At 37.2% G+C, this 18,370-nt stretch overlaps 1 protein-coding gene across 6 annotated transcripts in view; it reads right to left on the reverse strand.

Annotated features, from left to right (window-relative positions):
• Window positions 1-18,370, reverse strand: part of ACER3 (alkaline ceramidase 3) — a 167,094-nt gene that overhangs the window by 32,843 nt on the left and 115,881 nt on the right. For all 6 annotated transcript variants that reach the window (XM_042957533.1, XM_042957537.1, XM_042957535.1 and 3 more), the window contains 3 exons: window positions 16,677-16,729; window positions 14,395-14,476; window positions 9,686-9,721 (listed from right to left, as the gene is read on the reverse strand). In XM_042957533.1, coding sequence (XP_042813467.1) covers window positions 9,686-9,721; window positions 14,395-14,476; window positions 16,677-16,729 — 171 coding nt within the window. The remainder of the gene's footprint in view (window positions 1-9,685; window positions 9,722-14,394; window positions 14,477-16,676; window positions 16,730-18,370) is intronic.

Below are 18,370 nucleotides of genomic sequence, written 5' to 3' on the forward strand. Positions count from 1 at the left end.
TATTTTTTTCATCCTACTAAACCCTACAGTACAATATGTATAGAACTATTGATAACAAGCACTGCCATCTCACACTTGATCTCAAAGGGAAAAATTTCAATAGTTCATCACTAAGTGTAATAATGGTGGTAGGCTTAAATTTTTTTTAAATACTCTTTATCAGATTAAAAAGATCTTTGATATGTCTGATTTGCTCTAAGGGTTTTTAAAATAAATTAATATTTTATCAAATACTTTTTCTGCATCTCTTGAAATAATTATATAATTTTTCTCATTTAATCTTTGAATATGATTTTCTGATACTGGTTAATAGTCTACCCAACTTTATCTTCCTGGGATACATACAACTTAGGCATGATGTTTTATCTTTTTTTTTTTGGATTTGGTTTGCAAATATTTTGCTTAGGACCTCTACCTAATTAATTTTAACTCTTTTATACTGTTCTTGGTATCAAAGTTTTGCTAGCCTCATACATGAGTTGGAGAGTAGTTCTCCTTTTCTGTTCTCTACGAGAATCTGTTTAACATTGGAATTATTTCTTCTTTCACTGTGTGGTAGAACATTCTAGTGAAGTTATATTTGTGGGTAGATTTCTGACTACTGATTCAATTACTTTTAATGGTTATAGGACAATTCAGATTTTCTATTCTTTTTTCTTTAAAGGTTGGAAAGATTCTTTTTTTTTAAAGCTTACTTATTTTGAGAGAGAGAGAGAGAGAGAGAGAGAGAGTGAGTGAGCATGGGAGGGGCAGAGAGAGAGAGGGAGGGAGAGAATCCCAAGCAGGCTCCACAATGTCAGTGCAGAGGCCAACATGTGCCTTGAATCCATGAACCATGAGATTATGACCTGCTGAAATCAAGAGCTGGATGCTTAACTGACTGAACTACACAGGTGCCCCCAGATTTTCTATTCTTTATTAAATTTCTGCAGGTTACACTTCTTCTAGGAATCTGTCTACCTAAAAAAAAATACAATTTGAAATTTATTGGCATAAAGCTCCTCATAATATTCTTAACTTTTTAATGCCTGTGGATTTTTATGTGATATCCCCCTTTCATTTCTGATATTATTTGTGCTTGTCTTTTCCCTCATTAGTCAAATTCACCAAGGATATGTTCATTTTATTTGTTTTTTGAAGAAGCAACTTATGGATTTGCTGATTTTATCTATGGTATATTTGTTTTCTGTTGTATTCATTTTTGCTTTTTATCTTTCCCAGTTTCTTGAAATATATGCCAAAACTCCCCTTGTTGGCTTTTTTTCCTTTTCTTTTTTGGTATATATGTTTTAAGGCTAGATATTTCTCTACAAGTATTAATTTTGCCAAGTCCTACAAGTTTTAGTATGTATTTTCTTTCATTATGATTCAGTTCAAAATATTTTCCGATTTCTATGATTTTCTCTGATCCATGTGTTATTTAAAATTGTATCACTTATATTTGACATAGTTGCATTATAGTCAAAAAAATTTTTTTTAATTTACATCCAAGTTAGCAGATAGTGCAACAGTGATTTCAGGAGTAGATTCCTTAATGCTCCTTACCTATTTAGCCCATCCCCCCTCCCACAACCCCTCTAGTAACCCTCCGTTTGTTCTCCATATATTCTCATTCTAATCCTTTGAAATTTAAGATGCTATGTGGGCAAGTATATGGTCAATTTTTGTAAATGTTCTCTAAAGACTTGAAAAAATGTGTTTTTCCAACTGTTGGATGCAGTAGTTTACATTTGGGTTATGGATCAAGTTTCTTAATCATGTTTTTAAATCTTTTATATCCTCTATCATTTAATGAAAGGTATGCATTAAAATCACCTAAGATTATAGATTTGTCTATTTTTCTTTTAGTTCTGTCAATTTTTGCATTATATACTTGAGAATTATATGTATTAGAGATACAAATTTTAAATTATCATAATTTTCTGATGAATATTTTTAATATTAGTAATCTCTTCTTAATAGAAGTGCTTTTTCCTTAAAGTCTGTTTTGTCTGATAACAAAACTATACCACATATATATAACACAATTATGCTTATTGTTTGTATGGCACATACTTTTCCATACTTTCACTTTCAACCCTTCCACATCTTGGTGTTTCAGGTGGACTCTTTTATAAGGCCTTGCTATGACTTCTGCCTATTACTTATGGTCTCTCTACAATAGTAGACGACAACAAATATTTATTGAGCATTGTACTAGACCATGGGGATATAATGGTGTGGAGTAAAGGGTTAATATCAAGCATTGACTGCTGTAGGCCTGGTTGAGAATGACCTCAGTCTTCCATCCTTGAATACAACAGTTAAGATAAATGAAAATGTTATGTTTGCTTCAGTTGTGAAGGATTGCACCTAGGTTGGAGGCTTGGGGTCTGCATGAGAACAGTATGAAAGGTGCTCATCATAAAGAATGGTAGGAAGGGTGCCAGGTCCAACTCTTGATTTTGGCTCAGGTCATGATCTCAGGGTGGTGGGATTGAGCCCTGTGTGGGGCTCTGCACTGAGCATGGAGCCTGCTTAAGATTCTCTTTCTCTCAATGAAATATGGCCCTTTGTAGCAACATGGATGGAACTGGAGAGTGTGATGCTAAGTGAAATAAGCCATACAGAGAAAGACAGATACCATATGGTTTCACTCTTATGTGGATCCTGAGAAACTTAACAGAAACTCATGGGGGAGGGGAAGGAAAAAAAAAAAAGAGGTTAGAGTGGAAGAGAGCCAAAGCATAAGAGACTCTTAAAAACTGAGAACAAACTGAGGGTTGATGGGAGGTGGAGGGAGGGGAGAGTGGGGGATGGGTATTGAGGAGGGCACCTTTTGGGATGAGCACTGGGTGTTGTATGGAAACCAATTTGACAATAAACTTCATATATTTAAAAAATTTAAAAAAAAAGATTCTCTTTCTCTCTCTCTCTCTCTCTCTCTCTCTCTCTCTCTCCCTCCCTCCCTCCCTCCCTCCCTCCTCCCCTCTACCCTGCTTGAGCTCTAAAAAAGAAAGAAAGAAAGAAAGAAAGAAAGAAAGAAAGAAAGAAAGAAAGAAAGAAATTTTTTAAATTAAAAAAAAAAAGGATGGTAAGCAAAAGGGGCTGTAGCTTCCATGTGTTAGAGTGCCCTCCACTACACTTAGCTCTCATCCCTGGCAGCTGTGCATAACTTAGGTGGATGAAAGGTCAAAAAGAATCTGTATATAAGTAGCTCTGGATCTCTTGATGAGATGAAAATGTTATATTTGCTATATTTTCCACCTTGTATCCCTCTATAGAGCTAAATAAACACAGCATTAAATTAAAGCCGATTAGAGGCTGCCTGCCAGCTTGAATCTGTAACTGCAGCCATGGTGCTCTAATGGTGAACCACAAAGGCATCAATCCCTGCCCTCACAGCAAATGCTCTCACACAATCTAGTGTGAAAAGAGATAAGTAATCAGGCAATTAAAAATATAGTATTTAACTCTGTGACAAGAGCTATACAGAGTATTTTGTAAGTACATACAAAAGCCACCTAATCTAGACTTAGGCAGATCAAAAAGACTTTTATGGAGGATATGATTTTTCATTTTATAATTGAAGCATTAGTAGAAGCATAATTAATAATAAGCAAAATATTATTTAATAGTTTATTTATTTTTGAGACAGAGACAGAGCATGAGTGGGGGAGGGGGGAAAGAGAGAGGGAGACACAGAATCTGAAGCAGGCTCCAGGCTCTGAGTTGTTAGCACGGAGCCCGATGCGGGGTTCGAACTCCCGGGCCGTGAGATCATGACCTGAGCTGAAGTCGGACGCTCAACCGACTGAGCCACCCAGGTGCCCCAATAATAACCAAAATATTATTAAGAGAAGCTGGAGGAAAGTAACGGGCATAGCTTATATTTTGGGGACTAGAAGAAAGTAAGGATGTCTAGAATATGCTGTTGGAGTGAAGAGTGGGAAAAATGAAGTCAGAAAGGTAAGCAGAGGTTTAAACTGGCTTTTCAGGTCATGTTAAAGAGTTGAACTTTATCTTAAAAGTAAAGGGAAGTCAATGGAAGTTTCAGCAATAGTGCAACATGATCACTTGTGTATTAGAAAGATATCCCTCTTGCTGGGTGGAGAATGAATTAAAGGGAGACAAGACTGATAGAAAACAAACCAATGACAAGGTACTACAGTAACCTAGGTGAGTAATGGGACCTGAACCAAGGTACTATCAGTGGGAATGGGCGAGAAATGGACAGATTAAAGAGCTATTTAGGGCTTAGACTGATAATCAATTTGATATGGAAGTTAGGAAGAGTTGGGAAAGTCAATGATGGCCTGGTTTATGACTTTAGCAGTTAGGGTCCACGGTGAAACTGCTCCTTGGGTTAGGGACCACAAGAAGAGAAGAAATACTGGAGAGAAAAATGGTGATTTCATTTCTAGATAGGTTCAGAGTCTGATGTATCAGTGATATATTCATGTAGAGATCTCTAGCAGAAGTTAGATATCTGGGTCTAAATCTTAGAAGAAAGTATCTGAGCTGAAGAAACAGATTTATGAATCATCACTATACAGAAGTCAATGGATTGTTCAGAGTATGTTAAAGACATCAAATAATGAATAAGGAAGAGACTATACTCTTGCAGTGCAAGAGGGCTTTTCCAGATTAATTTTCTTCTTTCCACAAGCATGTCTATCCCATACATTCTGACTTTCTCCTAGGATCTGTGGCAGACCTTGCTAGTAGCTACTCAGTATCCATTCTTTTTTTTTTTTTTTTTTTTTTGGTCTTTACAGAAGACATTTTATCCAGTCGACAATATGTCCAGCTATATAAGCTTGATTTCTCAGTCTTTCTTGCAGCTAGAGATAGACACAGGACCTTCACAACTTTTTTCTATGCATATTCTAATATTAGTTATTTTTAAGTAAAAAAAAAAAAAACAAATAGAATACATACTTGTTTGCTCCTTGTAATTTTCACCTAAAATTATTTTTATTCTTTTAAAAAATGGATCTTTATGATAATAAATTGAATTCCAAAGTTATCTGCTATAGGGTCATCATCATACCACGGAAGGAATATGGGCTTTGGAATAAAAAAAGACCTGGGTTCAATTTCCAGCTCTGCTAGTAACTAGGTGAGAAACACTGGACAAATCATTTAACTTTTCTGACTCTTGGTTACCTCACCTATAAAATGAAGATGGTAATTTCTGTACAGGTTTGTTGATATTTACTAAGATAATAGTAGTTAAGTCTATATAAACTGTATGAAAGAATATATAATACTCAGCACAAAGCAGATGCTCAAAAATGTCAGCTTCTTTTGCTTCTTTTCCAAGTGTGCTTACATTGGAATTTCCTTACATTCCTAATTTGTAATAAAATGGCACAAACATAACAGAATAAAATGTAAATAATAGTTATTTGCTTGAGTTATCTGCTTAAGTCCCTGTTTTTCAAACTGTTTATATAGTGTGTTGTTTCTTAAAAACCTTGAGGGTCTGGGGCGCCTGGGTGGCTCAATCGGTTGAGTGGCTGACTTCGGCTCAGGTCATGATCTTGCGGTCCGTGAGTTCGAGCCCCCCGTCGGGCTCTGTGCTGACAGCTCAGAGCCTGGAGCCTGTTTCAGATTCTGTGTCTCCCTCTCTCTGACCCTCCCCCCGTTCATGCTCTGTCTCTCTCTGTCTCAAAAATAAATAAACGTTAAAAAAAAAATTTAAAAACCTTGAGGGTCAAATCAGAAGGGAGGGTAGTAAAATACTAACATATCAAGTCTAGAAATAATCTCTAGGAGACATCTACTTTGGCAGGAAGATTTTAAGCAATAGTACTCTTTGAGATAACAGAGGAGATCTCATCTGAGATATTCAATTACTGATTTATCAATTAGCTTAAAGAAGGTTTACTAACTTAAAAGTTCTTTTAATCTATTTTCATGTATACTTTTTTAATGTTTTCTTAAGATATATTAATATTTCTACTGAATGTGGCAGGCATATGATTTTATTATTACCCTTTGCAAGGCCATCAAATTAAATAAATAGCATTTGGCTCTCTTTTGGAGATGTCTGGATCACTTTGGATTTAAATCAGTAAGTAGAATTGTTATCATCAGTATTCTCTCCCTCAAGGAAGCTAATCTGGTTAGCAAGATAACCATCCTGGCTGTGACAGATACTTTTACAGTGTTTATTAACTCTTTCCTTCTAATTGTATACCCCACATATCTCTCTAGGCCCTACTCAAATACCTCCTTTTAGAAGCTTCCTGTGATTATCATAGACAGAAACTTTCCTGTGTCATCTTACTTCTTCATATGTGTTTTTAGTGTCATATTATATTGCCTTATACTTTTCCTTGTATATTATTTTTATATTATCCTTGTGAAATAATCCCTCGCCTTATCTTAAACATTTTATAGATGAGACACTGAAGAATAGGCACAACAAGAAATTTGTCCATGGATAACAAAAGTGTTAAGAAATCTGAGATTCCTGGGTGAGTCAGATTCCTGACTCAGTCGGTTAAGTGTCTGACTTAGGCTAAGGTCATGATTTCATGGTTCGTGGGTTTGAACCCCACGTCGGGCTCTGTGCTGACAGCTGGAGCCTGGATTCTGCTTCAGATTCTGTGTCTTCCTCTCTCTGTCTCTGACCCTCCCCTGCTTGCACTTTGTCTCTCTCTCTCAAAAATAAACAAACATTAAAAAAAAATACAAGATTCCAAACTTCAAGCCATCAAAGTGGTAAGAAATCGAGATTCCAAACACTCAAGCCAGAGCTCCTTTAGATTAGATAACATTACTCTCTTCCCTCTTTTTCCATTTATTTTTAAGATCTTGAGACTTACTGTAAATTTTGTCACAAATTCCAAAACAATTTTTCCAATTACAAATTTCAAAACCATTTTTCTAAGTCTCTGTACATATTAACAGTGATATGAAAGAATGAGTGATACTCTACAAATTTTGACAAACAGAGTTTCTCAGAAAAAGCAGTTCTCTTTTCTTAAGAATGACACCAAGAAACTAATCAGGGATAGATTTTTTTAAGCCATTAAGTATAAATAAAAAATATCAATTCTGGGGTGCCTGGCTGGGTGATTTGGTAGAAGCATGTGACTCTTGATCTCAGGGTTGTGAGTTCAAGTCCCATGTTGAGTGCAGAGCTCATGTAAAAAGAAGAAAATCAATTCTAATTACTTAACAGGTCAGCATAGGATATTCTAGATTAGACTTTGGGACAAAGGCCTGTTCAAATAAAGCTTTACCAACAGCAGGAAATATAGTGGGCCATCTCCCCTATCTTGCTTTTCAATATAAGAGGAAGAAATAATTCAGCTATATGTAACAGCTGTATTTTACAGCCTTATTCTGAGTCACCCAAGCAGACAGATTGCACCCTGGTTAGCACTGCTTTTACACATTATGAGATGTATATACTATAAATGTTTAAAAATTTTTTTTTAGCATTTGTTTAGTTTTGAGAGACAGAGAAAGACAGAGTGCAAGCAGGGGAGGGGCAGAGAGAGAGGGGGTACTGAATCTGAAGCAGGTTCCAGGTTCTGAGCTGTCAGCCTAGAGCCCAACACGAGTCTCAAACCCATAAACCGTGAGATCATGACCTGAGCTGAAGTCAGACGCTTAACCAACTGAGCCACCCAGGCCCCTATAAATATTTTTTTACAAGTCTATCTTCCTGACCAGCGAGTTCCTTGAGACCAGCGACCCTGTCTCATTTGCTTTGGTTTATTAATATTAATTAACATTTACTGAGTACTTCCCATGGTAGGAGATATACATTATCTCATTTTTTTATTGATTTATTTTTAAAAAGATTTTATTTTTAAGTAATCTCTACACCCCTCACAGCGCTCAGTTACAACCCAGAGATCAAGAGTTGCATGTTCTACCAACTGAGCACCCTTGTATTAGCTCATTTAATCCTCAGACAACCTTAGGAAATTATTATACCAATTTTAGAGACACACTATAATGAGCTCTTAAGAGCAGGGACCTCATTATTTTCTTCAATAGTGTATCTCTTATACCTAGTACCATACCTGGCATATTGAAGGCACTTAAAAAGTATTTGTGGAATAATGAGGAAACCAAAGCTCAAAGAAGTTAAGTAACTTGTCCAGTGTATACAGCTAGTAATTGGAGAGACCAGATTTAAATCCAGGTCCGCCTGACTTTATCTTCAAATTTTTGTTCTATTGCCTCTCTATTTCCAACTTCCAGCTCAGTATTTGGCACTGAGAAGGTACACAGTAGACATCTGTTGAAAGAATGTCTTCTGCCTTCAGACTACTTCTCCATTTCACCCTAGCATTCCTCTATTTCTTTACTTCTCTCCTGAGAAGGACTAAGATAAAACACAGAACTATAAGCTTTCATCCCGCCTCCCTCCCTATCAGCATACATCCATACATACCACTATCCACAGAGAAAAAAATTTATTATTGGGAAAAGAACACATGAAAGTTGCAGCATGGGAAGTTAGACAAATAGTTTGATACTTTTATTACATAACCATAGTATAAAATAGATCTAAAACACAAAATGGAAAATGGATGGTCATAAACTTACAAAAATTAACCTCAAATTTCCGAATTTTATTTTTTTGTGGCTATGTTTTTTCTTTCTTATAAAGACAAATAAGAAATTTACAAAAGCCGAAGTCTTCTTATAAATAAACTTCATTCTTTACGCTGTGCCAATAAATCTTTCTAAATAAAGAGGTAATTCCATAATGACCTACTTTAAGCTCAAACAAACAGGAAAGTGAAGATGTCCTCTCTTATAACACCTACTTGCAGCTTGTCTGTAGAAAAATAATGTGGCACAATAATGTGGTATTGGAATTTGTTTCAAAAAACAGATTTCAGTTAGATGATTATTATCTAGTTGAAGTTTAAAAAGTTACAGGAACACTTACTTTTTATATAAGCACAAAATATTCTAAAATTACAAGGCTTCTGATAATGTGTCCTTATTTATGTATTGTTTGTTTGTTTGCTGGCTTTTTAAAAGAATGGTGACAAGAGTCAAACAAATCTAGGTCACAATCCTGGCTCTGTCCCTTAGTAACTGTGTAACTGTTGGGCAAATTCTTAATATCTCTGAGCTCACTTCCCTTAAAATGTGAATAATAATCCCTAATTCGTAGAACTGCTGGAAAGATTAGAGTCTGTGCAGTAATGGGCATAGTGCCAGGCACATGGTAGCACTCAGTTAACAAGAGCTCTCTTTATTTAGGGTCTACTACTTGATTTTACTCTGGTTCCACTATGGGATGCACTTAAATCATTATTTCTTATAGCAAAGTTTCCTGTGTTTGCTTTTCTCAATGTAAATTAACCTCCCACCTCAAAAAACTCATTAAAATAGGCATTAGGGGGAAAATATTCAAGGAATTTTCAGTCTATCTTTTCTAGAAAATAGTGTCATAAAAAGGACTTTGTATGTGTATGTGTATAAATCCTCTCTGGTTTTTTTCTGCTTATAAGGAACACTGCACCTGTGTTACTGACTACCAACAGCCAGCTGGGTCTGGGCATTGGTATCCTATAGGCACTTGAGTTTGTTTTAAATACTTTCATAGGACATCTACCACTTTATTTTCAGAAATTATATCTGCATATAATTTACCAGAAAAGGAAATGAAATGCAGGCAAGTACTGTTAAACAATTAAGTGTTAATAGTTTTTTAATTTACCTGATGGAATACAGGCTCCTTCACCTTAAGGTAAACCTACAAAATATTAAAAGAAACACATGTGAATGAAGTGCGTTACTGAGGGGGAAGAAAACCTATTCCAGTAATTCTGCAAATCCCAAACCTCCCTGCCTCCTAGTCCTGTTACTTAGATCGGACTCCAGCCATGTAAAACCAGTCAGATTAGGTGGCATGCCACAGAAGGGACAGTAGCTACTGGCGGGTCTCCCCCAGTGCTAGTTTGACCACGGTAAACTAAATGTTTCAAGGCTGTTTTGGATTACTCTGGCTTCTTGGCCTCTGCATCAGCATCAAGGAAGGGCAAAGATGCACACAGTTTACTCATAAGGGCTGAAGAGGGTCTACTGACAATGCCTATAATACAGTTTTTTCTACAACAGAAAGAACACTGGAGTTAAAGACAGGAGTTCAATTTCAGACTCTGCCACTGACTTGCTACGTACCTCGAGCAAGGACTCACTTAACCAAAAGACTCATTTTTTCCTTATCTGGGTAATAGGAATAACAGTGGTGGGGAACAATAAGCTAAAAGACGTGAAAGTGTTCAGCATATAATGCACGCTCAATAACTGAATACATTTATGACAAATTTCTTGTACTTTTACTTCCAAAGCCTCTAACCCGTCCACCTAGATGCATTCCCAGTTACACAAACCCTAGTTTTAGGTTCCAGTGTCATGTGGGTGATTAAGTGCAATGCCTATTTTAAGATTCAGCATGCATTTACTGCCCTGTAGGAGTATGCCTTTAAAATGACATGGTAAAGAGTAATCAAAATTCAAATCATAATCCTGGAACGATTCCCATCACTTCCAAGACAAGTCCAAATTTCAAAGCCTTCCATGATCTCACTCCTGACTTTCTGTTCGGCTTCATTGCTCTCCTCTTGTCCCTATTTCATCCTAGGCTCCAAAAAGTACAGTGCTTCCCCAAATGTGCTACTTCAATACTTCCAGATCTTTAAACATGCTGCTCTTTACTTCGTTCAGAAATCCTCCCCTGCTCGCAAACTTTCATCTTCCAAGATTCAGCTCAAACCATCCCTCTTTCTTGAAGTCTTTTCTGGGTCCTTCTCCACTCAGCAGAAGCTGCCACTCACCCTCCTTCAGGCCCTCACTGACCATGTATAAACATCATGTAATTTGTTGGTTTGTTGCTCTCCCCTACAAGGCAATAATCTCTTTGACAGATATCTCTTTGGCAGATATCTCTATATCCTCATTTAATATAGTGCTGATCTCACAAAATTTTATGTAATTTTACAATTTGGCTACAAAATTTCTTATTCCTGTAGGAAGTTCCTACCCTCACTACAATAACAGCAGATTATTTCTTTTAAGCACCCATACAACTTTAGTAGGAAGATGTGTATGAGACACTATCTATCTGTAACTCTAAACTCAGTAAGGAAGAATGCTTTTCATCTCTGAAATGTGTTGTCAAAATATTAATTTTCCTTTGTATAGCTTCATATTCTCATTGTTATTAATAAATGAAATGCAAAAGGGCATGCCCTTTAAGACTTGTTTTTAAGGCAAAAGAATTATGGAGTCCTTACTATGTGCCAAGTATTAATTTTCCTATATGAAATGTACGCTATTATTATCTTCATCGAACAGACAAGGAAAACTAATGCCCAAGTTTGGCCTGTGACTTGCCAAGTGACTTGCCCAAGGTTCCCAGTTAAATGTTGGTTCAAATTTAGATCTAACCGACTCCCAAGCCTGTATTTCCAACCACCGAACTTAGAAAGTGGTCCAGTCTTGGGGCACCTGGGTGGTTCAGTCGATTGAGTGTCCGGCTTCGGCTCAGGTCATGATCTCACAGTTTGTGACTTCGAGCCCCACATCGGGCTCTGTGCTGACGGCTCAGAGCCTGGAGCCTGTTTCAGATTCTGTGTCTCCCTTTCTCTCTGCTCCTCCCCTGCTCGTGCTCTGTCTCTCTCTCTCTCTCAAAAATAAATAAACATTAAAAAAAAAAATTAAAAAAAAAAAAAAAAAAAGAAAGTGGTCCAGTCTTAACTCTGCCACCAATTTTCCGTATGAACTTGGCTGGCCAGACAAGTAAGTCATTAACACTCTCTGGACTTTGTTCTCTTCTTTTTTAAAATAACAAGATTTCCTTTCATCTCTGAAACACTAGGATTTTCTCACAATCAAGGAGTATGTATTTTATGCAAGGACAGTGCAGGGCAGTGTAGAAGCATAAGAAAATATTGTATCTGTTCTTTCAACCTTCTATTCACCTTCTCAGCTCACTGATAATCTAACTTCTGCCTCCATCAATCTATTGCTGACAGTATGCTTATTATGGTTACTTGGTCTTTTAATTGAAATTTTTATGGGTCAAATTTCAATCTTATTTTACTCAACCTCTCAGTGGCAACTAATACTGTTACTCCTTCTGGAAATCTCTTCATACTTTGTGATATTAGGCTCTCTAGTTTGCCTATGTTCTGACTACTTGTTCTCAGTTTCCTTTGCTGGCTCCATTTCTCCTACCTGACCCTCAAATGTCAGTGTTCCCATGTACAGCATGGTGATTATACCTAATACTGGGCTGAATACTGGGCACTTTGCTAAGAAAACAGATTTCAGGTGGTCTTCTCTCTCTCTCTCTCTCTCTCTCTCTCTCTCTCTCTCTCACACACACACACACACACACACACGCACACACACACACGCACACACACACGGCAACTATGTGAGAAGCTATGTTAATTAGTTTGCCTATAGTAATCATTTCACTATGCATATCAAATCATCATGCTGTACACCTTGAATGTACATAACTTTTATTTTTAAAGTGTTGACTCATTGAAATCCTTAGGCATTATGAAAGTTTGCATAGTGACAGGATGTGAATGTCAAATAGACAAATCAACTGTAACTTTTAGAACTTTTAGGGTAAAGTATCATAAATGTATACTCTTGCTTATCTCTGTCAAAAAAAAAAAAGTGTACCATAGGGTTGCATCTTTGGTAATTTTAATGGTTCATGCTATCTGTGCCAGTTCATCTGTTCTCGCATTTCTAGTACCTCCCATACCCTGACAATTCTCAAACCCACATCTTTAGCTCAGTCTACCTGTTAATAAGCCTCAGGTGTCATTAACATCAGGCATCTCAATCTCAACACATTCCAAATTGAATTTATCTACCTCTACTCTGTGACACAAACCTACTCATTATCTTTCCTGCAAAATCTGCTCTTCCTTGAAGTTTTCCATCTTGGTTAAGAACCTATTATGTACCACGATGGCCAGGCTGTAAACAGAGGCATCATTCTAGACAATTCCTTCTTTTTACCCCATACCCACACCCTCTACTTGGTGGGTCACAAGTCTTATGGATTGTTATTTATGACAGCATTCTTTCTTTTTTAAGATTTTATTTTTTTAAGTAATCTCTACACCCAATGTAGGGCTCAAACCGACAATCCAGAGATCAAGAGTCACGCAGCTTTACTGACTGAGCCAGCCAGGTGCCCCTGTGACAGCTTCTTTTCATCCCCACACCTATTTTACTTGAGTCGGAGTCTCATATTTTGCCTAAGCAAATGCAAAAGTCCCTGAGTCTAGCCTCATATTCCTCTAATCCATCCCCTAAAATCAGTCATCTTTCTAACTAACCATGTTCTTCCTCAGCTATGGATCAGTTAATGGCTTCAAATTACCTTGAAGATAAAAATCCCAGTGTATACAAGGGTCTTTATAATCTGACATTTATCTCATCAACTAGACTCATTCACTCATCACCACTTAACATATACTCTAGCCATATTAAATCTCTCCTGTTTCTGCTGGTAGTAATGATTTAATCAGAAAATGAAGTACTCAGTGTAGTATCTGGCACATAGTAAGCGCTTAAAAATGGTAGTTTATTATGTTCCAAGGTTCTATGCCTAGGGACAATGTAACAGTCTGTTTAGAAATACTTCATCACATTCTTGCCCCAGGGGCCTGGCAAACTCTTAACCATCAGTTAAAAGCCAGTTAAAAGGAGCTTTCCTTGACAAACCCAAGTAATTTTCATTCATGTGTCTTCTCATCATTTAACTAGTTCTTACCATTATTATTGTAATCATCATCTTTTGATGCAATTCTGTGCTTACATCTTTGATTTCTGTACTTGAATGTATTCCTTAAGCATAGCAACTGCTTCTTCGCCGTCTTTGTATTTTCTACTGCTTGATATGATAGGTTTGCAATTCGCATTTGTTGAAATGAATTATCTCTTAATACAAAATGCACTTTACTTGAGGGAAAAAAGCACTAGGATAGGATGAGAAGTGACCATGAACTCATTATCAGGAAAAGGTTAACCATTAAAGTAGTCACAGTAGGCCCAACAGAGCAGAATCAATCACTTTCTTTTAACAAATGGGAGGTACTATGTCCATCCATGAAAAAAAGTTAATTCTTTCCCCATTGCTACTAAATATTTGCCCTTTGACTTTTTCTCCCTTCAAATAAATAAATAAACAAACAAACAGATTTTTAAAAAGTTGTTTCAACTTTTTGTTGAGAAATAACACCTAAACAGGAGATAAAGAAACAGTATCTGTGAGTTTTGTGCAGAAACATTTCAGTTTGAACAGCACGAAGCAAACACTAGAAGTAAAATGTGCCAAACTCCGCACATGGCTGGTTCACATGCTTAATCTCTTAGAAACAAAATATGACTTACTGTGGTTACTATTAAACTGAAAAGAACTAAGATAAAAAGCAGATGGTAGTTTACAGAGTTCTTCATCTTGAAACATTCAAACCTTTAAAAAAATAGAGAAAGAAACTTGTTTTAGAATATGTAACTAGGAAAACAAATAGAATGCTGTTTTAACGCTTGTATACACATCTCTGGATCCAGCGATGCCCCCATTTCCTCCCAAACTCTCATCTTAGAGAATTTGCACTGCCTACTTGCACTTCCGCCGAGACGCTGGGTGAATCAGGAGTAGGCACCTGGCTTAAATTGGAACAATGAGAGGCTCTCTCCTGAAAACTTGGGAGCTTGGGAGCCAGAGACTGAATCAATTAAGTGTACAGAATCCAAGTATAAAGGCTTATGGATTGAAAATCTGATGCTGGTATTTGGGCAGCTAAATTGAATGAACAAGAAGATGAATGAGCAGAGAAGTGATCTGCATGGAGAGAAAAATAAAGCAGATTCAAAGACTTGAGACCATGCGAAGAAGGAATGGGGAGAAGAGCGGGAGACAGAATCTGCCCTTGAGTTGTAGCCAGGCTATACTTCCTGCTATTATGTTTCATCTATTTCCTCATGTCCCTAAAAAAGATAAATCTCTCTGAGCTCAAGCCGGCTTGGGTAGGTTTCTAAATCTTGTGAGCCATTCTGACTAAGGCACGCTATTACAGAAAATATCACTGTATTATAATGGTTTCTTTTACCAGTCTCCTCAACCAGATTGTGAACAACTCGTGTGCAGGGATAAAATCTTTTTCTCATGTATCTAATCACTAGGCTCACTTAATCAACTGAGCCACCCAGGCAGCCCTGGCCCACATTATTTCTAAGATCTCTTTTACCTTTAAGTTCTGTTACTTGATGACTTATTAAAAAAAGCTCACCTGAAGGTGTTTTTCTAGATCAGGAGCAGCAAACTACCGCCCAAAGGCTCAAGCTCTTTTTGGGTAAATAACACAGTCACAAGCATTTGTCTACCTTTTATCGGGGTGCCTGTAGCTTCAACACTACACAAGCAGAGATGAAGATCAACAGAGACCACAGGCCCACAAAACCTAAAATAATTACTATCTGTCCCTTTACAGAAAAAAATTCAGATGAGCTCTTTTTAATAATATATTTTCTCAAATGATTCTGATTTTTAGATATCTTTAGAAGAAAATATTCTTGAGCTAGCAATGATGATCACATCGAAAAGAACCAGATAACACATCACGTAAGGCTTTAGAGAAGTTTTAAGTACTAGTGCTAGGGAACTGAAGGCATACTTAGAAGGCAAGGTTATTAAACTTGTAGTTCAATTTCCAACTCTGACACTTACCACTACACAGCTTAGGCAAGTCACCTAAGCAGAAGCTCGGCTTATGTCCTTAGAAAAGTTACTAAATCTGTGCTTTACTTCCTCATCTATAAAATGAGGATAATACCAATTTACCTTGCACAACTGAGAGAATTAGAGATGGCTTTTACACTGCCTAGCACAATTACAGGTACAAAGGACATAAATATTATTTTTATGGCACATTATATAAAATTTTTACCTAATTTGTATACATTCAGGGTGCCTGGGTGGCTCAGTTGGTTATGCGTCTGACTCTTGATTTTGGCTCAGGTCATGATCTCACGGGTCCATGAGATGGAGTTCCATACTCTCAGCATGAAGCCTGCTTAGGATTCTCTCTCTCTCCCTCTCTCTCTGCCCCTCCCCCGTGCTCTCTAATAAACTTAAAAAATTTTTAAATAAAAATAAATTTGTACGGGCGCCTGGGTGGCTCAGCCGGTTCAACGTCCAACTTCGGCTCAGGTCATGATCTTGCGGTTTGTGAGTTCAGGCCCTGCGTCGGGCTCTGTGCTGACAGCTCAGAGCCTGGAGCTTGCTTCGGATCGATTCTCTGTCTCCCCCCCTCTCTCTCTTCCTTCCCTACCCACACTCTGTTTCTCTCTCTCTCTCTCAAAAATAAATAAACACTAAAAAAATTAAAAAAAAAATAAATTTGTATACACTCATAACTCAAGGAAAGGCAGACTATGCAAGTCAAATTTAAGTAAGAGTCTATCTAAACTTTTATGAGATCATAAAATTAATAAACAACATTATTATAACCCAGATATTATACTTTACATGAAGATCACAGAAGTTAGAACCTTTTACACTATTACAACCTCCCAGTAATATAACAGGGTTAACTATATTACTTCAGTATGAAGTGAATATGAATTTTAAAATATATCAAACAACTGAATTTTAAACATTAAGTACTTACATGCAGTACACAAATATACAACAGCTGTAAATCATTGGGAGTTCATCCAATAGCTATAAGAAACAAAGAAAGAGCACTTGAATATTGTAGAGGTGCAATTATTATGCAAATAAAAATAAAACGTCAGAATGATTATGATAGTCACCTCTTATTATCTAATATCTTTTACTAATTCTTTCATATATTTAACATCTTATTTACTCTGAGTGTTGGGGAAGGCCATTGAAAGGAAGTGACCGTTGGTTGACCTGTGAACTGGACCTGGGCAATTGGGGGCTCCTCACCTCCACCCATCCTTGGAATAGGACTTCTGCTTTTCTTGCTCCCAGAGGCAGTTCCAAGGACATAGACATAGTCTTAGACAATGATGTGGTACCCTTGAGATAGTGATGTGCTGTTGAAAACACCTGCAAGGTATACCTTACTGAACCTAACTAAGGCCTCTTTACGAATGTTTAAGATTAGGTGGGCAGGTGGGGAGACCCATTACTGCCACCCAAGACAAGCCTTGTATGTAAGTACTCTCTGCCTATTAAAACTGCCAACTGCCAACTACCAACCTGGAGTGGCCTGCGTCTTTCTTCTGCCTTTCTCTGCCCTCTGCTTATGGGGGTTGGTTTGTTGTTGCTGAACAAACAAGCTTATCCATCCATCTATCCTAATGTACACACCTAAATAGGATGCCTGACTCACTAGGCAGCTCAGATCAGTTCAGTACCACAAACTATGTTATCATACTTCCAGGAAAGACAGATGTCTATCATCTATAGGGGTGTGGGTCCTAACAATGTTCTTTTACATTTTCCCTTTTCCTAGAACACTTCTAAGATGGATAAAATGTCCACTAATATACATTAAGAAGGGATATTAATGGCTGGGAAAGTCATTCGGTTAATCTAAGTAACCTATGTTTCTGAAAAATATTATTATTAGCAATAATAATTATAACTATTACGTATTAAACTACAAGCTACACACTAAGCTAAATGTTGCAGATAGGTTGTTTCTAATCCTTAAACCAATCCTATAGAAGTTAGTTGTTGAGCATATAATGAAAACAAGACATAGTCAATGCCTTTGAGGGATTCACATTCTAGTGAGGTGGAGGGAATGAAAAACGTGTGATTAAATATAAAGTTTCCATTTTGACAACCATAAGAGTCATAAAGATTTTCCTTACAGGAGTGATACATAACCTGAGACCTAGAAAATATGCAGATATGAGTAAGATGAAGAGGGACTGAGGGAAAGAGGAGAACCCGTAAGCAGTGGAAATATAATGTGCAAAGGTCCTGTTGCAGGAAAGGGATTTCAAGAAATGAAAAATGTTCATTGCGATTGAAGCTTAATTAATGATGAAGAGAAAGGATATGAAATGAGGCTGGAGAGATAAGCAGCAAATAGATCAGGCAAGTGTTTTAGGCTGAAAGGGATTTTTTTTTTTAATGTTTATTTTTTGAGAGAGAGAGAGAGAGAGAGAGAGAGATAAACAGAGCGTGAGTAGAGAGGGAGACACAGAATCCGAAGCAGGCTCCAGGCTCTGAGCTGTCAGCACAGAGCCCGACACAGGGCTTGAACTCATACACAGTGAGATCATGACCTGAGCTGAAGTCGGACACTTAACTGACTGAGCCACCCAGACGCCCCAGCCACTGAAAAGATTTAAACTAAGTGGCTGTCTTCATGAGCTTGGG

Source organism: Panthera tigris, chromosome D1, assembly GCF_018350195.1.
Source record: "Panthera tigris isolate Pti1 chromosome D1, P.tigris_Pti1_mat1.1, whole genome shotgun sequence".
Lineage (NCBI taxonomy): Eukaryota > Metazoa > Chordata > Mammalia > Carnivora > Felidae > Panthera > Panthera tigris.